The 22,302-nt window shown below is 31.8% G+C and overlaps 4 protein-coding genes across 4 annotated transcripts; 3 read left to right on the top strand and 1 right to left on the bottom strand.

Moving 5' to 3' along the window:
- Positions 1 to 261: 261 nt before the first annotated feature.
- Positions 262 to 2,014, top strand: LOC105765493 (UDP-glycosyltransferase 88A1). Its single transcript, XM_012584625.2, has one exon. It carries the CDS (start codon positions 436 to 438, stop codon positions 1,804 to 1,806), a length of 1,371 nt encoding a protein of 456 aa, XP_012440079.1. The 5' UTR covers positions 262 to 435; the 3' UTR covers positions 1,807 to 2,014.
- Positions 2,015 to 4,139: 2,125 nt separating this feature from the next.
- Positions 4,140 to 5,774, top strand: LOC105765492 (UDP-glycosyltransferase 88A1). The gene has a single exon (XM_012584623.2). The coding sequence runs from the start codon at positions 4,152 to 4,154 to the stop codon at positions 5,547 to 5,549; it is 1,398 nt and encodes a 465-aa protein (XP_012440077.2). The 5' UTR covers positions 4,140 to 4,151; the 3' UTR covers positions 5,550 to 5,774.
- Positions 5,775 to 10,309: 4,535 nt separating this feature from the next.
- On the top strand, positions 10,310 to 11,503 carry LOC105765497 (late embryogenesis abundant protein At1g64065). The gene has a single exon (XM_012584631.2). The coding sequence runs from the start codon at positions 10,497 to 10,499 to the stop codon at positions 11,169 to 11,171; it is 675 nt and encodes a 224-aa protein (XP_012440085.1). The 5' UTR covers positions 10,310 to 10,496; the 3' UTR covers positions 11,172 to 11,503.
- Positions 11,504 to 17,666: 6,163 nt separating this feature from the next.
- LOC105765494 (membrane-associated kinase regulator 5) lies at positions 17,667 to 19,427 on the bottom strand. Its single transcript, XM_012584627.2, has 3 exons — positions 18,266 to 19,427; positions 18,095 to 18,166; positions 17,667 to 18,006 (listed from the first exon to the last, which is right to left on the bottom strand). The coding sequence occupies exons 1-3, from the start codon at positions 19,152 to 19,154 to the stop codon at positions 17,906 to 17,908; spliced, it is 1,062 nt and encodes a 353-aa protein (XP_012440081.1). The 5' UTR covers positions 19,155 to 19,427; the 3' UTR covers positions 17,667 to 17,905.
- Between the last annotated feature and the right edge of the window lie 2,875 nt (positions 19,428 to 22,302).

Genomic DNA, 22,302 nt, shown 5'->3' with positions numbered 1-22,302 from the left:
TTAAAGAGCTTTCAATTTCAAAATACCAAATAAAGTTCAATTACTCCATGTGACCTTGTTTTCCATTATTAGGAAAAAAAATAAAGCAACATTCACAAGATGATATTAATAATTTTTCCAATTTTGGAATTTATTAAAGTGCGAAGATGTAATATTTTGAGGTTGTATTATATTATCACTTAATAATTAGAAAATTATGATTTTCTATAAATTTTTTATGTTTAAATTTTAAATAATGTTTTTAGATTTTCAGATTTATAAAAATTTTAATAAATGGAATGAGGAGAGTAGGTGGTGTATCCTATTCCAAAAACATGGTTAAGGATCATCGTTGACCATCTTTTTGGTTCAGTAACTCGCTCTTTTATTTCATCTACATCATCTTTAAACTCCTGTTCTTTGTGTTTTTTCCCCTCCATTTTTTCATAATCAGCGATGGCAGAAGCCATAGTTATTTACCCAGCACCTTTGCTTACCCACCAAACACCCATGGTAGAGTTCGCCAAGCTCCTCCTCACTCACCACCCTTCCCTTTCTATCCACATCCTCATCGCCACTACCATCCCTTTCCAACCTCCCTTCTCCGCCGTTCCTCCAAACATCACCTGCCACTACCTCCCCGCCGTCGACCTCCCTCCTCCCTCAACCCACCCACTCTCCCTTCTCTTCAATGTCATCCGCCTCAACAACCCCGACTTCCGCCTCGCCCTCCTTACCATCTCCAACAACTATACACTTAACGCTGTTATCTTCGACTTCTTCTGCACCAGATACGCTTTCGAAGTCGTCTCCGATCTCAACATTCCTGCTTACTGTTTCTGCACCGTCGCCGCCGGTTCCCTTGCTTCCTTACTTTATCTGCCCACCCTTCACAACAAATTTACTCAAAACTTTAAAGATCTCAACGTTCTTGTCGACATCCCCGGAGTCCCACCGATTCCATCCTCAGATATGCCATCGCCGGTACTCAAACGCAACGAGTGGTATGAAATTTTCTTAAACAACTCCACTTGTTTGCCCCATTTAGCTGGGATCATCGTCAACACATTCGAATGCCTCGAGTCAAAGGCCATCAAGGCTATTCGCGATGGACTCTGCGTACCGGAGTATCCCACACCTCCCGTTTACTGCATTGGACCTTCCAATTCCTACTCCACCGCACACGGCGGCTATGTTCCTCATTGCTTAAAGTGGCTAGACTCACAACCTAGTAAAAGCGTAGTGTTTCTTTGTTTTGGTAGCTCGGGTTCGTTTTCAATGCAACAAATAAAAGAAATAGCTGTTGGATTAGAGAGCAGTGGGCAGAGATTCTTGTGGGTGGTGAAGAACCCACCATTAGAGGACCAAAGCTTGGACCCAGATTTGAATTCATTGCTTCCTCAAGGGTTCTTGGAGAGGACCAAAGAGAGGGGACTGGTAGTCAAATCATGGGCACCTCAAGCAGCCGTGTTGAATCACGACTCGGTTGGTGGATTCATAACTCACTGCGGCTGGAACTCGGTGCTGGAATCGGTGTGTGCAGGGGTTCCAATGTTGGCCTGGCCACTTTATGCAGAACAAAGGCTCAATAGGGTGTTGATGGTAGAAGAAATGAAGATCGCATTGCCGATGGTGGAGTCGGAAACTGGGTTCGTTTGTTCAACTGAGGTGGAGAAGCGAGTCAAAGAGTTGATTGAGTCGAAAGAAAGTGACTCAGTTAGGCAGCGAACGTTAGATATGAAACGTGCAGCCGAGGTAGCGACGAGTGAGGGAGGTTCCTCTCGTGTTGCGCTAGTCAAACTTTTCGAGTCATGGAAGCTGAAATGACTCGGACCGAACCGGTTGTTATTTTTGTTGTGTTGGTCCGATACACAGAAACGATGTCCAAATCTTGACGGCTTCGAGTTTTAGGTAAAATTCCAAGTTTTACTCCCTTTACGATTTGATTTTTATAATTTAACTGTACATAACTTTTGGACTCAATTGATGAAAGTGAAATAATATCTCTCAATGCACAAAAAAAAAATGAACAAGATATTAATGAATTTTCTATATATGAAATCATAATTACAGCATGTTTTACATAAAAGAAGAATCTAGAAGCGATGTTAAAAGTTTTGTATATGTGCTATCATTGTCTATTTTATTAATTAGTTTAAATCATCAAAATTAACTTTTATTATTAAAGTTAATATACCGTTTGCTACTTGAATTTAACATTAATATTCAATTTCACACTTAAATTTTTTTTTTAATTCCATACAATTATTCAACAAAAATGATGAATAGTTTACATCACAACAAATGATAAAAGGAAAAAAAAGAAAAAAAAAAGCAAGAAATCCATGATTTAAAAGCACCCATCTCTAAGAGCGAGTTATATTTTGTACCAATTTTTGTGGCAAATTAATCGAAATGGAGCAATCCATTCCTGTAGATCGTCTCCTACCATTCACCTTTCATCTTGGACCGGGCTGTCAATGTTAAAAAATTTGACCCGATATAATTTCTTAAATTCATATTATTTCTTACGTTGTTGGAGTTTAAGTTCAGCTTTAATTTATCGATTGAGTTTTAATTTGATTGGTTTCAGTATTATTGCCATTCAAAGAGAACTTGGGTTCGAATGCATTGAAGTACTTTATCCCCTATTTAAGAGTTAAACAGGAACTATGGGTGAGTTTAGACATTAAAATAAAAAATAAATATGATAAGAACCTATAATGAGATTAATTTTTGTTGTAACTCTTGTTCTTGGGCCTAAAGCCACCCCAACACTGGTGGTTCCGTATCTGAAGTAGCTGAAATTCGGGTTCTTGACTGTCATTTCAGCAACTAATCTCATGTTGAACCAAGGGTTGGGTGAAGTGCTATAGTCGATCTTCAAGTACACTCAATGTCAGTTCAGTAAGATCGTTACAGTTGCAACCAACCTTCAAATCAATACCAACAAGTCAACAACCAATGAATAATCAAATAAAATAAATATAAAAAATTTAATTTTAATGAAGATTTTAAATTATGTTTCAGTATTGAAAAATTGAGATTTTAAATTGAGTCTCGTTCTATGATATATAAGTTTTAATTAAATTTATTCTGGTTATAAATAGTTAGATTGAGTTTACTTAATGCTTGAGTTAGTACTTGTAAAAGAATTAATTTGAAAAGTTATTTTTTAATTAACGTATAAAAATAATTTACATTTATTATTTAAAATGTTTAGTTAAAATAATTATAATTGAAGTAAAATTTGACATAATTTTTTTACAATTACAATCATTTTTAAAAAGTTTTTTGTTTATTTTTTACTTAAATTTTTGCTACATATTAATTATATGTTATTTAAAATTATTATAATTAATTTTTGACCATTAAGAAAATAAAAGAAAAATTGAATGGTGAAGAGTTTATTTTACAATATATCAATTTTTAGTGCTTGTACAAATACTTTAATAATAAGAATTTTTATTAGTAATATATTTAAATTATCGAAATAATTAATATATTTTAATAAAATTATTAGTTATTAGTTTAAATAATGATTACATGAAGTAAAAATTTATATTGTATATTAAAAATAGTATAAATATTTTAATTATGATTTGAATTTTTTAATATTATTAAAAACTTTACTGATCTATTAATACGATATTTAAAATAATAATTATATTTAAATTATTATATATTTTAATTATGAAGAATGAATTAAATATACATTATTTAAAAATTAATTAAAAAGTTAAACGTGTAATTAGAAACTGGTTTATTCAAAATGGAAGGGTTAATACGGTTGTAACTTCAGAAAAAAAGGTTAAAATGTGTTGCTAGTCTCTTTGCTTGTATATAATTTGAGATTTGGCCCTTATATTTTAAAAGATAAAACTTTAATCCTCTTATTTTTTTCTAATTTAAAATCTAGTCCAATCATTACCGTTATTTATTAAAATTTGTAAATTTAACATGTTTATTTTCTGTCAATTATATGTCATGTCATATAAGGACAGTTTAATAATAAATTTGACAAAATTAAATACGATTATAATGACTAGATTAATATTTTTAAATAATTTTTTTTAACGGAGGTACTAAATCTAAAATTTTATGAACTTACAAGGAGTAATAGCACATTTAAAAAATAAAAACCCCGTATCCCAATGTTTTCTTTATGATTCATGTATACATTGTGTCTTCTCCATTTTTCATTATCACCAATGGAGGAAGCCATAGTTATTTACCCAGCACCTATGCTTACTCACCTGGCACCCTTGGTAGAGTTCGCCAAGCTCCTCATCGCCACCCTTCCTTCACAACCTTCCTCCACCGTCCCCTCCCCCGTTCCTCCTTCCATCATCTTCCACTACCTCCCCACCGTCGACCTCCTTCCAACCTCAACCGACTTAGATCCGCTTTTCTTCGACGTCATCCGCCTCAGAAACCCCGATGTCCGTCGCACCCTTCTCACCATCTCCAATAACTACACACTCAACGCCATTATCGTCGACTTCTTCTGCACCAGCGCAGCATTCGAAGTGGCCTCCGATCTCAACCTTCCAGCTTACTCTTTCCTCCCTACCGCCCTCGGTGCTGCTGCTTGCTTACTTTATTTGCCCACCCTCTGTAACAAATTCACTCAAAGCTTCCAACATCTCAACGTTCTCCTTGATATCCCTGGTGCTCCACCGATTCCATCTGCAGATATGCCGCCGACAACGTTCAAAGGCAACAAGCTGTATGACGTTTTCTTAGACATCGCCACCAACTTGCCCCGTTCAACTGGGATTATTGTGGACACTTTTGAATATCTCGAGCCAAAGAGCTTCAAAGAGATTAATGATGGACTCTGCTTGCCGGACTACCCCACGCCTCCCCTTTACTGCATCGGACCTCTCATTGTTAACACCACCGTGGACGGTGATGGTGTTCCTCAGTGCATAAAATGGTTAGACTCTCAACCTAGTAAAAGCGTAGTGTTTCTTTGTTTTGGTAGCTTGGGATCGTTTTCAGTGCAACAATTAAAGGACATAGCTGTTGGATTAGAGAGGAGTGGGGAGAGATTTTTATGGATTGTGAGGAACCCACCATTAGAGAACCAAAGCTTGAACATTGACACAAAAATCGACCCGGATTTGAAATCATTGCTTCCTCCAGGGTTCTTGGAGAGGACCAAAGAGAAGGGACTGGTAGTCAAATCATGGGCACCCCAATTAGCCGTGTTGAATCACGACTCGGTTGGTGGGTTCGTGACTCACTGCGGCTGGAACTCAGTGCTAGAATCGGTGTGTGCAGGGGTTCCAATGTTAGCGTGGCCGCTTTATGCTGAACAAAGGTTCAACAGGGTGTTGATGGTAGAAGAAATGAAGATTGCGTTGCCGATGGTGGAGTCGGAAACCGGGTTCGTGAGTTCAACTGAGGTGGAGAAACGAGTCAAAGAATTAATGGGGTCGAAAGAAGGTGACTCAGTTAGGGAGCGAGCCTTAGCCATGAAACATGCAGCGAAGGTGGCGACGAGTGAGGGAGGTTCCACTCGCATTGCGCTGGCCAAACTTGTCGAGTCATGGAAGCAAAAATGACTCGGACTGAATCGCCAAACCACCACGTAGGTTGTGAGGTAAAACCCATGGTCAATAAGTGAAACACGAGCGTTCGACTCGGTCGTTATAATCCCTATTGTGCTGATTCGACAAACTGAAAACGTTGTTCGAATTATTATTTTTATTATCTTTGTTGTTGTGGTATTGATTATATTATGCTTGTATTTTTAATTAATTAATTAATTAATATCCTTAGTTCAAATATTGATATGAATTTTTTATTTCTTAACTTAAATATTTAACCATTTATTTGGATTAATTTTTTATTTTATGATAATTAAAATTGAAAAATTATATCCGATTTTAAATTCAATAAAATAATCCTTATTTAATCACTGAAAATATACACAAATCTACACGTTTATCTTAAAAAAGGATAAAATTTAAATTTAAATTACTAAAATTAGGGGTGAGCAAATTTCGATTCGACTCGAAAAAATTGAAAAAAATTCAAATTTCGAGTTGAACGAAGCGAGTTAGTCGAGTTATTCGAATCAACTCGAATTTTTTTTCAAATTTCGAGTTCGAATCGAGTTGGGTTTTTGAATTCGAATAACTCGAATATCAAACTATAGTATTTTACATTTTTACCCCAAACTCCCAAACCTTTTTACTTTTACCTCAAAACTTTTACTCCTTCCTACTTTCCCCCAAAACTTTTACTCCCCTCCCCTCCCAACCCTTCAATTTACCCAAAATTCATTTCCCACCAAAATTTTACTCTCCCATTTACTTTTTCTCAAAATTTTACTCCCCAAAACCCTCAAAACCTTTTATTTTTCCCCAAAATTTTTACTCCCTCCCACTTTTTCCCTAAAACTTTTATTCCCTTCCCATCCCACCTCTCATCTACCCCAAACCCCCCCTCCAATTTTTTTTAATATTTTCCCTCCAAAATTTTACTCCCCCTATTTACTTTCCCTCAAACTTTTATTCCCCAACAATTTTTATTTTCTCCCTAAACTTCTACTTCTCACCTTTCACTCTCAAATAAAAAATCAAAATTATCCAAAAAAAATCACTAAACATAAATAGTAATAATTTTATTTATATCTACTATTTATATTATTAAATTAAATTTTACATATTATATTATTTATATTATTGAATTGTTTAGTCATATTGAATATTTATATTAAAATTGAATTATTAATTATGCCATAAAATATTCGTGTTAAAATTTTATATTGGTATCAATTTCATATTTTATTTTAAAATAATTTTTTATTAAAAAATCATATTTTTACATTTAATATATTTCTTAATTCCAAAATACATAGTGACAAGAATCTAAAGATAATTGAAACAACTAAGCGAGCAAAGAAGCTAACCAGTATATAAAAAATTAATAAATAAATTATGAGGTGATGAAAGTTAATAAAAAATTTGATTAAGGTGGACAAATTTTCTTACGATGGGTGACCGTGGTTATAAGGACCCAAAATTATTTTTTAAAATTTAACTCGAATAAATATATTTGATTCGATTCGATTCGAATTCCATCTCACTCGACTCGATTCGAGAAAACTTCAAATAAAGTTAGGATGATAAAATGAGATTCGAAAACTCGATTAACTCGAAAATTTTCGATTCGATTCGATCGAAGGCTCACCCCTAACTAAAATGATGAAATTAACTTTAGATTTTTTATTTTATTTCGCGCAGTGGGTCAAATGATTCCATCAATAAAGGGCATGGTCCCAAATCAATATACCATAAAAGACATGTTGTCATTGTTACTATGTTCCCCAATGAAGAAGAACAATGGGAAAGTAGTGTTAGTTGCCAAGTCTAACATTCCACCCAATCGTCTTCATGTGATGGACACATGGACAAGTACAAATGTTCGACAATTCCTCGCATGACAGTCGATCACTCTTTAAGGGTTAGTTTACAAATATTTCTCAAAAATATTTTTAAACAAAAAATATTATTTTAAGAAAAAGATATTTTCTCTAGTCAAAAATTAACTTAAAAATATTTTAAAAAAAAACAAAATATAATTTAACTCTTAATGATACTGTTATGGTTGAATTTGCTATCAAATTTGATATATTTCGTTTCAAATTGCCTTGAATTTTGATTTTTTATTAGTGTTTTATTCCTAAATTGTCAATAATGAATCGGCATTAGTCCCCACGATCCAAAATTATACATGGATGACAGTACTATTGGAAGACCAATATGAAGTGAGGATATATTAGACCACCATAAGTAAAGCCTGTGTAGGAAGGGGTTGAAGCATCTCACCAAGCCCATGATCTCTAACCAGACTTTTTTAACAATGGGCCCCAAATACAAAAGCAACATAAAAGAATTGGTGGAATATTTTAATTTTATAACGTTTAAATATTGTTATGTATTTTTCTTATTCTTCATGTTCGTTTTATAGTTTATATTCGAAGTTTGTAGTTATTTCTCCCAACATTGTTACTTCAATGTTTGAATATGCATTCTTTTCTTCGAAATACAACGTGTCTTACCATTACATCGAACACTTATTAATACCGTTACATAATTTTAAATTTTTTACTATTTCCTAAATAAGATGTGCCACTTTTAGAACTTTAGTTATAGGATTTAAAACTCAGTTCTTAAAAAGAAAATACTAGTAATAAGTTAAAATCTAAATTCTTAAAGCATGTATCTCTTTCCTCGCTTAGGAAATGAGTAATCGTTTGATCCGATTAAAAATACTAATAATTGATTTAATCGACTCTATATTATATTTACTCGAAATTGAACCGACCGTATTGATAAGTAAATTTTTAAAAAATTTACAATCCAAACCAAATCAGCCTATACTATAACATTAGTATTTACTATTTTGTTTAAAATTTTATTTTATTTTCTATTTATATTTTTATTTGCATAATACTATTTGGGTTTAATTTTTATTTGATTTTGGGTATGGATTAACATTGAGTTTGTTTTGGATTTGGCCTTTGACAATATATTTGAGTTTAAATATATTAAAATATATAAATTTAATAGATATATTTATAATTAGTTAATTCAATTTCAATTTTAAATTTTAAATGAACCAATTTGACATATGTTTATTACTTAATCTCTTCAATTAACGTTTGATTGATCTAATTAATTTGAACCGACTTTTGCTCTCTCATCTTTTTCAGAAAGTTGAAATCTCTTTTACCTAAAAGAGTAAACCAAAACATGAACCTTCTATATACTATCACATCTTTACTATAATAATGCCTTCATCTGAGATAATATCACCTATTAATCGGGTCTCAACTCAATTGAAAAACTACTAAAAGTTATTTCTTTTATAAAACAAGTTTATCTATGGTAGCGTAAGGTATAATATTTCAATTCTCCTATGTTTCACTATCATTCAATCAATTTTCTTTCACTTGGGGCAAATTTAGCATTGCTTCTAAGAAGCACTTTTGGAACAAAAAGTACTTTTGAGATAAAAATATTGTTAAATAAGATACTTTTGAGCTTTTAAAAAGTCAGAGGCGGATTTAGGGGGGCTGGCAAGGGACCTAACCCCTCTTAAAATGTAAAATTACTATTTAAGCTCTTAATTTTTTTGAAACATTTTAAATTAATAAATGTAAAATTACATTTCGGCCTCCCCTAAAATTATAAAAATTCGATTTAATCCTTCACAAATTATAAAGATATAGATTATAAAAAATTAAAATTTTATTTGACACCCTTAAAATTTGTTCTGGCTTTGCCCCTAATAAAAGTGCTTTTAGATTAAAAAAAAACACTTGTTAGATAAAAGCAGAAGTAGAAAATTTTAACTTTTGCTCAAAAGTGTTTTTTTTTACCCAAAAACACTTTTTAAAAAGCAATATTAAACTAAACATTAATCCTTATAATCGATACATTTCTCGTCTTACATAAATTTAATTTTCATTTGAAAAAACCAAAAAAAGAAAAGAAATCGGTACTTAGCATTTTAAATCTTCTAGATGTAGAGGTGATTTGGTAGAGATGTTGACCTTTATTCCATGAAATCATGAGTCAAATTTGAGAGAAATTTCAGCTACAATTCAAAGTCGAACAGTAAGGAAAAATGGGTAATTTTTTGTAAGGTACTCATCCAATAACCACATTAACCAATGAAGTTAAAAAGGCATCAAATCCTCCAACTTGCCTAACGCGTTTCATTGTCAACAAAACATGATTGATAATACCACTAGAAGAACTTGACTTGTTGTTCCTTTTGCTTTTTCAAAGTCCAAGTATTTGCCATGAAAGCCCTTGTAGTAATAGTCATATTGTATTTTGTTTCCTCTACTTAAAAATAAGTAAATTTGCCATTGTATATTAGATCAAAAAATTAAAATTTTTATATATTTATAATGTTAAAAATTGGTCTCTATACGTAAACATGAGGTACACATGACACTCCACGTATAATTGTCTGATTATTCTGTCAGCTACACTAGTTTTTAACAGTAGAAATGAATGAATTTTTTAACAAAAATAACCAATTTACTCTTTGTTCTGACATATAGAGACTAATTTGCTCTCTTTTTTTAGTAAAGGAGGAAAATACTGATTACACATTTCAAAATGGGTTAATATACTATTTGGTACTTATATTTGATTTCAATATTCAATTTTGTACTTGAGTTTGACTTTCAATGTTCAAATTGGGACGTGAGTTTTTCTTTGTCCGAATTAAGTACGTATATTTTTTTACTGGAGAACAAATGTCAAGTATTTATTGAACTACATGATGTTGTTTAGTTTGAGTACCAAATTGAACATTAAAGCCAAATATAGATACTAAATGGTATATTAACCCTTTCAAAATCTATCAAATATACGTATCTTCTTTTATCCATAAAAACTTATTAATAAGCTCCATTTTTCTTCTCATAACTCATTCTTCACCTTCTTACCCCTTTAGAAATTCCTTTCCACAGCTTTTAAAAAAAAATGGCAGAGAAGATCAGTGATGAAACCCCAAATCCAGAGAAGATCAATGATGAATCCCCAAATCCATTGGCACCAAGTAATGACGAAGAGTCTATCACGGCTCACTCGAAAGACCAAAATAGAAAGAAGCAAATGAAGTGCCTGTTGTATATCATATTATTTGCCGTGTTCCAAACAGGGATTATATTGCTTTTCGTGTTAATCTTCATGCGTATGACAAACCCAAAGTTCCGGGTTCGATCGGGGTCGTTTATCGACACTTTTAATGTTGGAACTGAAGCTTCCCCTTCATTCGACTTGCGAATGAATACCCAATTCATGGTAAAGAACACGAATTTCGGTCGCTTCAAGTACAAAGATGGTACCGTCACCTTTGCATATAAGGGCATACCGGTTGGTAATGCCATGATCGAGAAGGGTCGAGTCGGGGCTAGGTCAACCAAAAAGGTTGATGTTGTAGTCAAGTTGAGATCAAATGGTTTGTCATTGAATACAAGAGATAACGAATTGGGAAGTGATATTAGTTCAGGTGTTCTGCCATTGACCAGTTCAGTAAAGTTGAAAGGGAAGATACATTTGATGGAGGTGATAAAGATGAAGAAACATGCCCAAATGAATTGTAGTATGGAAATTGATATCAACTCTAGAACCTTGGGAAATATTATATGTAAGTGATCAAAGTTGTATATGAACTTTGATTTTTTTTTTGGAATTTTTATTTCATTTTTAGTTGCATTTGTTATGGATTTTGCCTTGTGATTTTTGTATTGGGGACTTATGATTATATGAGTGTACTTGAGTGTGTTTTTATAGGATTAATATATTATTTGGTACTTGAATTTAATTCTAACGCACGATTTGGTATATAAATCAAATCGCATCATGTGGTCCAATGACTAGTAAATTGAATATTGAAATTAAATTTAAGTATCGAATATATATTAATGAAAATATATGTTTTAATTTTTTTTGAAATAAATATGAGGCAAGTATATTTTATTAATGAATATTGAATCATTTTGGGTAAATTACACTTAATATCACTAATTATTAGTAAGTTTACATTTTAGTCACTTAACTTTAAAAAGTTACAAAATGGTCACTAAACTACATTTAAGTCATTACGCTATTAAAATCACTTCTATATGGCCTTTTTTGTTTGCATGACCTACCTACGGTAATCGAAAGCTCTCATTCCCCTTCTCTTTTATATATAGTTTAGTTTTTTTTTTCATGAAATAGCTTTGAATATCATGAAACTGTAAACCAAAATCCAAACAGTTTTATTCTCCAATCTTCGACATTGGCCACAAAATCAAACTTCGATCTAAGATATGTTCTTCTACTCATTGATGGATATTGATCATCAAATCGTCGCTTGGAGCTCACTAGCTAGCCCTTAAAAAAAACACTTAACAACCTAGTGACTTAAATAAAAACTTTCAAATAGTTTAGTAACTTAAATGAAAACTTTCGAATGATTCAACGAACATTTTGTAACATTTAATATATCAATTTTACTATATTAAAAGAATATTAATTATTTACTTTTGAAGATATGCTTAATCAATAAGATTAAATATTATTGATAAGGTTAAGTGGAGTGGACTGGAAAGAGGAAATTCAGAAATTCTCAAGTTGTAAAAGCTTAATAAATGTGGTGTGGATTTTCAAAGTGTGGTGAGTAATTAACCTGAAAATCGTAATTTATTAACGATTTATATTGTGTATAATTATAAGCCTATTTAATTATTAAATTATTTTTAATTTAAATATAGTAATGATTATTAAAGTTTGGTATATGTTCGAACTGTGTTCCTTAATAGTTCTATAAATAAAAGTAGTTAAAGTCAAATCGTATTAATCAATTAAAACCAAATAGATACAAATTAAACTTTCATATTTTTATTTTTTATTTTTTATTTTTTAATTGGCAGTTACAATTAAAACCAAATATTACAAACATTAAATTTAATATTTTAAGTTTAAAACAATTGGCACATAATTTTTAAATATTGAGAATCAAATATGAGTGCTCAAAATCCTCAAACCTCGACCTTTGCTAGCAGCACTAAGATTTAGCTACTTTTGAAACGTTAATTGATTATTTTTTTAGCTAAATTTGGCCCTTAATATTTAAAAAAAATCAAATTTGACCATCAACATCTTAAAATGAGTCGAATTGATTTTTTTTAACGGAAATATTGACGAAAATGTTAAATTTTTAAACATGGCCGCCTGCATGGGCAATCCACATGTATTTTATGCTATTTTTCTTGATTTTTTTATATTTTATGTATTTTAAATTATTTATTGGCGTTACATATAAGAAAAATATTGTCATATCAAAATGAAATATATGTAGACTATCATACGATTGCCATTCCAACATCGTTAAAAAAATAAATATATTAGTTAACATTTATGATCAAAAATGTTTTGACTCTTTTTTAATAATTAATGGCCAAATTTAGCTAAAAGAATAAGGGCTAAATTGGAAAAATTGTAAACATTTAGCTAAAATTATCATTATGCTCTTTTCTTTTTTCTTTTTTTTTCTTATTTCCCAAAATTTTTTTTGAAGTTTCAAAAGATTAATACAATTAGAGAAGTAGAAACCAAATAAAAAAGAGATGATTGACCCGTGGGTAAACTACATGGGCCTAACCCATGTCTACAATGGTAATTTTCTTACCTTCTCCACAACAATGCTTCGGCCCAATAAAACATGAAAAACCAAAATTAATCAAAATTATAATTATAATATTTTACAATTTATTGAATATGTAATATTACCGGTATAATGTCGGGTACCACACATTACCTTATTTGGTTCATTTAATTGCAATGTAAAATTTTGGTATTTAGTTAATGGAATCATAAGATTATTTAAAATACATTTTACTAAATGGTTCTTATTGTAATTTTTTTAACAAGTTTAATTCTTTTAATATTTTTTTAGTTTAAGTTTTTATAAAATTATGATAATTCTTGGCTTAATTACAATTTAAATATTAATAAGGAAATATATGATGTTAAAATAAATTTATAAATGAAATAGTTTTAGACTTAAATCTTATTTTGAAATAAAGACGAAATTAATTAAAATAAAAATAGATATATCAAGATTTTTATTAAAATAATATAAAAATTAAAATTATTTTTCAAAATAATATGTTTCTACATTATCCAACTGTGTCATCCAACTATTAAAAATAACATTCAAAAAAATAAAGAAATATATTTTAGAAGGGTGTCATCTAGACCTGTCCATGGGCCGGGCTGGGCCGGGCCCAAAAAATTTTTTCGGCCCGCCTATGGGCCTAAAATTTTGCCCAGGTTCGGCTCGGGAAAAATATCATAAGCTCGAGCCCGGCCCGGCCTATTTTTAAAATAAACATTAAAAAATTATTTTAAAAATAAAAAAATAAAAAAATATTTTAAAAGTATTTTAAAATTAAAAATTAAAAAATATATTTATTATATTTGGGCCGGGCCGGGCCGAGGCCAAAAAAGTGGTACCCGAGGCCCGACCCATTTTTTAAACGGGCCTCGTTTTTTTACCCAAGCCCATATTTTGGACCTATATTTTTACCCAAACCCTCATATATTTCGGGTGAGCCGTCGGGCCGGGCTGGGCCGCCCGGCCCATGGACAGGTTTAGTGTCATCTACTTGAATGCGACATCCCATTCAATCATTTTTTTTCTTCATTTTTTACTCTTTTCAAAAAGAATTTCTCATTTTTTTTTCAAATCACGCGACACACTTTTTATTATTATTCTTTTTTAAAAAATTCACCATTATTTTTGTAATAATCGAGTAATTTTGGAGTTGGTGTCGCATGTCGAATAGGCGACACTGTTTTCTATTATGGAAAATACATAATTTTCTATCATGTTAAACTTATATTATGCGTGTAGTTTAAAGATAAATCGATTCAAAATTTAAAAATATACCTGTAATTTAAAACAATCTAAAAATGGACGATATTAAGATTACACTCTACATTCTAATTTTTTTTATTTGGTGACAGAAAAGAAAAGATACAACTAGTTAAACTATATCAAAGGGATTATCTGTAAACACATGCAAACATTCTTCCCTATTAAAGGTTGTTTTAATTATTCGATCCGCTTCATCATTTTCTTTTCTAGAAATGTATTCAAATTTCCATTTTTTATATTCTTTAAGGGATGGTAAATGCGTCTGATTATCGTTAACTTTAAAGGTATTAATTTCGAAACTTGGATTACTTCAATAGCCCGTAAACTGTCCATTTGTACCAACAGTTCAATTTTTTATTTTCCCTACATTAATGATAATATTAAGTATCGAGTTTTTTCCGGATAAAACCCGATGATTCAAACCAACCTTTACCAATATTCCATGAATTGTCCGGCTTGGTGCGGTCCTCATTTTCAGATTTTATCAACTGTGACATTAACTACTCAACTTAAATCGTTGATCACCTGTTTATAGCTGGATGACATCCACACCCATATAATAAAAACATTAAAAGATTTAAAACATGACGTCATATAAATTTTCAATTTTTTTTTTGAAATCCTTTGAAAAAACTGACATATTTTATTTTTAAAAAATAAAATCCAGAAGAAAGATCCATTACATGATGAAAACCTGAAAAGTTGAAGTGGGGAGTAAAAAAAAGTAGAAACCCTTTTTTAGAAAATCAAGTGCCTCTTACTGTTCACCTTTCTTTTCTTTTTCATTTGATGTTATTATTTTTATCCTTTTAAATGTTGGTCGGATAAAAAAACAAAAAAACATGATGTGTGTGTAACAATAGATTACAAAAAATGTGTTGGAGAAGTGAACCGATATCGTCCGGTCCTCTTCTTATGTTGGTGACCTGTGGGTATGAATGAAGTTGACAAATGCTATCAAATCCCATTTCATCATTATAGATGGGCGCCCCCTCCCTTTATTCAAATTTCAAAGCTCATTAGGTGGCGAAGAATGAATTTCAGTTTATCAATTCCGTCGTCGGTCTGATTCTTATGATATTACGTATAATGAGAAGCTAAGTTAAGTTGTAATGCAATATATAATACCAAGGGTTAATAGCATTCGGACTCGCTAAATTATGATTTAGATTCTACATCCATCCTCACATTTTAAAATGTTTTGATCGTGTCAAGTAAGTTTTTACTTTAGTTTAGTTATTAATTTAGGTATTAAGACATTGAACATATTTTAAGATACCAAAAATAAAGCCGTTGATTCGGTGGTGCGGGCTACAATAAGGGCTCGGTGGTATGTTAACAAATTGACCCACTACAGAAACGAGGCTTCATAAGTTCAGAGACTTGAGAACATAACAAAAGACGGGGGGATTCAACCGTCTTCCGAAAAGAGATGTGTGATAAAATTATAAACATGTGTAGACTTATTGTATTGCTAACTTAAATTTAATATGTTTTAAAAAAATAAAATATGTTTTAAATATATTTCATGTCAAATATAAATTGAAAAAAAAGGACATAATTAATACAATTAGAAAGTTTGTAAACTTAGGGAGAAATTTAAAATTTGAAAGTAAAAGTATCATTGAGATCTTTGTATTAAGAGCCGGATTATATTTTGTCTCCTTTACTAAAAAAATAAACACATTAGGTCAAAGAACAAACTGGTCCTTGCATGTCAGAATGAGACACGTGGCATGCCACGTAGAATTGTTTGGTTATTTTATCAACAATCCTAATTTTTATTTATTTATTAAGGAGGATAAAAGTTATTACATAGCAATCAATCTGGGAAAAGAAAAACCAGTAACATCTTCATGTGACACATTCAAAGCAAAATCAGGAGGTTGAGACCAAGAGTAAAAGCCAATAACCATTCCTTCTACAGCATTTGCTAAGCAATCAACCGTCCTATTGCATTCTCGATGCACATGCCTAATACCAATATTCCAATCTCGATGCAACAGGTCAGCAACCCCAGTTTTTAATAATAAAAATGGATGAAATTTTTAATAGAATGAACAATTTGTTCTTTAATCTAACATACAGAGACTAATTTACTCATTTTTTAAGCAGAGTGAACAAAATGCAATCTGACTCTTACTACAAAAACCTCTACGACACTTTTACAAAAATTTGAAATATATTTAAAAACATTCAATACAATTAATCGAACATAAAATAATAACACATATACATAAAACATACCAAATACAATAAAGACTAGATTGGAATATATAGACAAACAAGTTGTGGGTAAACATTGTGTAGGAGTACCATGGCATATTTCGGAGAGGAACCATACCAACAAGTGTATGTGAGCATGGAATATGAAGGGGGATACAGTGGATATAGGCATAAATCCTTCAAATTAAATGGTGCAGAGAATATATATTTATGGCTGTGGCATGTTGAATGGAACATTCAACTTACCTTCTGCCCATATAGCAGGGATGGGTTGCCAGAGCATTTGTTTCAATTCACACTGCTTTTTTCTCTCTTTTTTTCCCCCTAGTTTTGAATTATACATGAACTAGTATTTATTGTATTCCAAGAAGTCCTTCAAAGTTTTAAAATGCATTGAATCCATCTGATTAGTCGCAAACAAAACAAGTTGGTTCGGATTCGAGAACTTGGGTCATTACAAACTCGAGAAAAACAAGTCATCGTGAACTTGGAAGAACACGTCCTTGTTGACTCAAAAAGCCTCTCGCTCAGCCTCGTATGGATACAGAAGAGGTGTTGAGTGGAACAAGAAAATGGCGTGGAAAGAAGAGGAGATAACCGAAGAGAGACAAGAAAGGAGATCGTTATCGACAAAGAGTTGGCATATCAGCTTGAAGAATGAGAATTGATGCAGATCACCCGAACTGAAATTTTAATATATATATATATATATATTTTTGCCGTTTGAACTAAATTTTTAATGATTTATTTAGTACATCCAATCAACAACTCCCTTCTCTTGTTGTGGATGGTGTGAAATTGTGAATAGTTTTTACTGTTGAAAGCATTATAGAAGATTGGAGAAAACAAATTCCCACTAAAAATACTACCAATTGTGGAGGAAATTGAAAAATAAATGTTGAAAGTCATTTTAAGTCCTTCAAATCCAAGAAAATCATGATCGCATCTTTGAACTGCAGAAATTTAAGACCAAACACAAATTCTCACAACAACAAAAAGAATCCAAATATAAAAGAGTTAACTTTCAATTCCTTCATAAGGACAAACAACTTCACCTTTACAAAGTGAAAACTACTCTCTCTACTCACTGCTCATCATAAACTAAACAATCAAAAAACAATTACTACCCCTTTCTTTTTTTTCTTTTCTTTTTTTTTTAATTTTCCTTTGTTTCCCCTTTTCAATTTTTACATCATCATGATCATGAAGTTTTTTAAAGTCTATTAACAATACTTTTTCAGGTGGTGAAGCCATTGCCTTCTTCGCTTGATGTTCTTGCTGAATCCATTAGTTTCTCGTATGATGAAATGCTTGTAACTCGTGAAAATAGAGAAGACTCTGAGAAAAAAGAAATAAATTTAAAGCTTAATTAGCACTTAAAAGAGAGTGCAGTAACGAATTTAAACAGTGTGGAAAACTAGTATACCTGTTGAAGATGCATTGCTTAATTTCTCTTGCGAAGAACAATCGCTTGTGCATCTCGATAACCATGAAGATTCTGCAGAAAATCCAAGAAGAAACAAAGTTAAGCATTAAACTCTGATTTCTGAATTAAACCCAAAGCTTAAAATTAACTGCAAAACCCAAAAATGATTACCTCTGGATGAATTGAAAGATCTCTTGCAATGTAAAATGGCGCTTTGGATCCCATCATGTTGAAGCAGCAGTGAATCATCTCTCCGGCTAATCGGCGACGCTGCAGCCGAGGCTGATCGGCTTTTTCCCAGATGCTTGTAACCCGCTTTAATATTAGTATTTCCCTGTTTCTCCTTTACAGAATATACCGTCGCCGGAGAAGTAGCCGGAGATAACGTTGATAAGTCGCCGGACACTTCGAACTTGTGGGTTTGACTGTGCTTTTTGGAGATTTTTGTGTACAATGGTTTGATTACATTCAAGTACTTATGTACCAAATCTTTTGATAATCTCTTCGAAGGATCATCTTCTATTTTGCCTTTTGTTCTTCGGAAACTGTTTTCTCTAGTGAAATGCTCTCTGCTATTATGGTTTCCATGCTTTGGGGTCTCCATTGAAACACCTACGAGCTTGGTTTTCTCCGGTAGGCGTGTATTGTTACCGGTATTCGCCATTGATTTGGATTTCTTGGGAGTAAAGACTCGAAATCTCTGAGCTGATTTTAGCAGAGCAATGGGCGATTGTGGCTTGGAGATTGGCTCGATAGGCATAATCTTTCTCTTCGAGAAGTGATCAGCGGGAGACAAACTAAGCTCTTTGTTACCAACAAAATTGTTGGTCAGTTCACGGCGAGCTCCACCATTGCCATTAAAATCACGTAGAGGAAACTCCAAGTCGATGAAAGAGTCCTCCCCTTCATCCAACTCATGATCCGAAACAACCCCAGACGCGACGGTGGCAGTGACGGTGACGGTGGCGGCGGCGCCGTTTCCATCACATGGTTGGGTTTGATTTACTTTATGAACCCCGTTACTAGGTTTCCAAAACATGAGAAAATTCAGAGCTTCCATGGCTGTAAAACTCAAAAAATAGAACACGGGGGAAAACAGAGAAGACAGAGAATCCAAAGAGGAGACGAGGGTGGGTTCTTTTAGGGTTTCATTTGGAGGCTAGGGGAGGGATTAAAAGCATTTAAAAAAGCAGGAGAGAGAGAAAGAGGGGCATTGCACTGCCTTTGATGGGGTTTCAATGACAGGAATTGAAAATGGTGTTTCAGGGGAGAGAGTGAGGTAAGCTTTTGATACCACTTTTTACAAAGAGATTCGTATTAGAAAGAGAGAGATAGGGATATTAGCTTATTAGCTTTGCAGCCTTTGCTTTTTCAACACTGATGAGGTTTTTTTGGTTAATATAACTTTGACTCCCTAAACTTAATAATTAGTCCATTTGCATAGTCCTTAAACCAAGTTTTAATTAAATAGATTCTTAAAATTTTCATAAAAGCAAAATTATTTTAAAAATAGAGAAAAACTATATTTTTTAGCTCGATTCAATTAAACTCTTTTTTCGGACTAATATAATGCTCAATCCCCAATTCAATAAATTTGATTGATCGATCCAGTCTAATTTCCAACAATCAAAATCTTGAGATTTTCTTTTAAAAGAAATCGAATTTTTACATTTGCCCAGTTCGTAAACTAAAATAAACCTAATTATCAAATTTAGATACCAAAATAAACTAAAATTTGTTTGTAGTTACCCTTTTTCTAAAATTGCAAATTTACAGAGGGAATGGTTGAGTATAGGTTGCGTGATACAGAGAGAGAGAGAGAGAGATGGAAAAGGTAGAGCACGTGAATGGAGCTTGCGAGTGAAATGAAAGACAAAATCTTTTTGCAAATGATGCAAAATTTTAGTCCGTAAATAAAAAAGGATCATATTTATCATAGGCTTACGCAACAGAAAATAAATAAATAACAAGTTTTTATTTATAAATTCAGAAAAACACAGTGAATTGCAGGCATTGGGGCTCAGCCTTTTTTTTCGCTTTGCCATTCAGAAACTTTCCCTCAGTAAAAAAAAAATAAAAAATGGAATCCTGGATTTACATGCGCACTGGTCTCCATCACTACCTTTCTTTATCTCTTTTGTACTTTTCTACCCCCTTTACCTATTCCTTTGTTTACAATTTCTTCATCAAAATTTGAAAAAATAATTGATTAATACACTCTTTTGTACCTAAGGTTAATTTTAATATTCAATTTCATACTTAAATCTTTTCAATTTGGTATTTTAATTCTTCTCCCTACCAAATTTACGTTTCTCGACATCTGTAGGTGACAAATTATTTGATATTAAATAAGAAATTTTTTTTTATAAATGTATCGATATATGCGGCAACGACGACATGCTCAACAGTAACGACGAAGAGGACGGGGAGTTGTTAGAAGAAGAGGAAGAAGATTTTAATTCCTCCTCTTTGCTACCTCAACTGATTGCTGTTGTCGTACCCTCCGTCTCAATCCCTGCCGTTCCTTCATTCACCATTGTGATCGTTGCTGTTGTTCCTCTCGAGGATTCGACTCCCAACTCCAAACGCCAATGGATTGATTCTATCGTCTCTGAGAAAAAACCTCCTCCGCCGCAAAAATTAGACGAATCGCGACGATTATTTAAAAAAAAGGTGAAAACACGTCCTGTATGTCGATACAATTTTTAAAAAATAAGATAAATGGTCTAATTTCTTTTTGGGGGGGCATATAGGTAAATCACCCCCCATTTATATGACTATTTTTTTATAGATATATTTTTAAAGCTTTTTGTTAATAATATTATTATGTTTTCATCGTTGGAACATTAAATCGTAGAACAAAACGTACCAACAATCTTTTCAATTACGGGTTTACCTTTTAGTTTTTCCGTTTGTCCAGTATCAGGTTTTGTTTTTCGTACACTACTTTTTGTTTCTACGTTACACGCCAATATTTATTTATATAACTCCGTAAAAAAATAAAATTTTGTATCAATCCTTCCCTTATTCATAGTTTTATAATTTAGTCCTATTTCTATTTAACAGTGTTAACAATTAAATCTGAATTTTGAAATTTAAAATTTAAAAAGTAAAATAATTGAATTTCAAGTTTTGATCTTGTACAGGGACTAAATTCCAATGAGGTATTGACATTGTTGGTTAAGGTAGAAGCTTTGGACCATACTCTGGTTTGAGTCGCACAATGCACAATTCTGATATCTATATCCCATATATAGGTTTTGTTATAATTATTTTCGATTCTTCGTCTGTTGTACCTTGTATTGATTCAATTCTATGCTATAATTACTCGGATATATATTTATACGTGTACACTATTTATAATAACAAACAATTAAAAAAAATCAATGATGATAAATTAATTGAGCCACATCTTGGTCTTCTCTCTCTTTTTTTAATTGTTCTTTTCACATTAGGTTATGCATTAGTTATTTGTACATTGTTGACTTTTCTAAAAAAGAAATTATTTAGAGGTGTAATTCAAAGATGATAATGAAATTGCGTGAAGAAATTGTGGGTTGGGGGTGCAATTTTTCTTGGGAGACTTTGAAGTCAACTCAAATGTTTTAAAATGTTGGGGGCAATGTCGGAAGAAACCAAACTTTTGGCTAATCCTATTGTCCTTTTCATCGATTTGTTTAGATTTGAATTATTAAATAATAACAAAATCTTTTATTTTATTTAAATTATTTATAATAATGAATAATAAATAAATTATCAGACCCAATTATATTTCATTATTTTTTAAGAATTTTTTTTTTATTTTTGGATTTTATACAATTTTTTAAAGATATTAATGCAATTATGTGACGCAATCTCGATATGGAACAATCTTATAATGTTATGTTATCATATCTTAATAGAATCCAAATTTAATAACTAGATACATAAAAAAATTTAAAACTAATATGAACTAAAAAAGTTTTAAGGATTGAAAAAATTATTAAATTCAGAGACTAAATATTATTTTATCTCATTAAAGAAAGGCAATAAGAGGAGCGCGTGGAGCAGGAGAAAGAAAGAAAAGGCTTTTAAAATGGCAGAGGTAGTTTGACTGACGGATTATTATATGTTTATAGAAAAGAGATTTACGAGGCTGACGACAAACATCCAAAAAGAGCCATTTTTTTTTATAAAAACAAAAGCAAAATGGAATAGAAAAAAGCCAA

This window comes from Gossypium raimondii, chromosome 12, assembly GCF_025698545.1.
Source record: "Gossypium raimondii isolate GPD5lz chromosome 12, ASM2569854v1, whole genome shotgun sequence".
Taxonomy (NCBI): Eukaryota; Viridiplantae; Streptophyta; class Magnoliopsida; order Malvales; family Malvaceae; genus Gossypium; species Gossypium raimondii.
The sequence above is the reverse complement of the archived record's forward strand: the minus strand, read 5'-3'. Positions and strand labels throughout refer to the sequence as shown.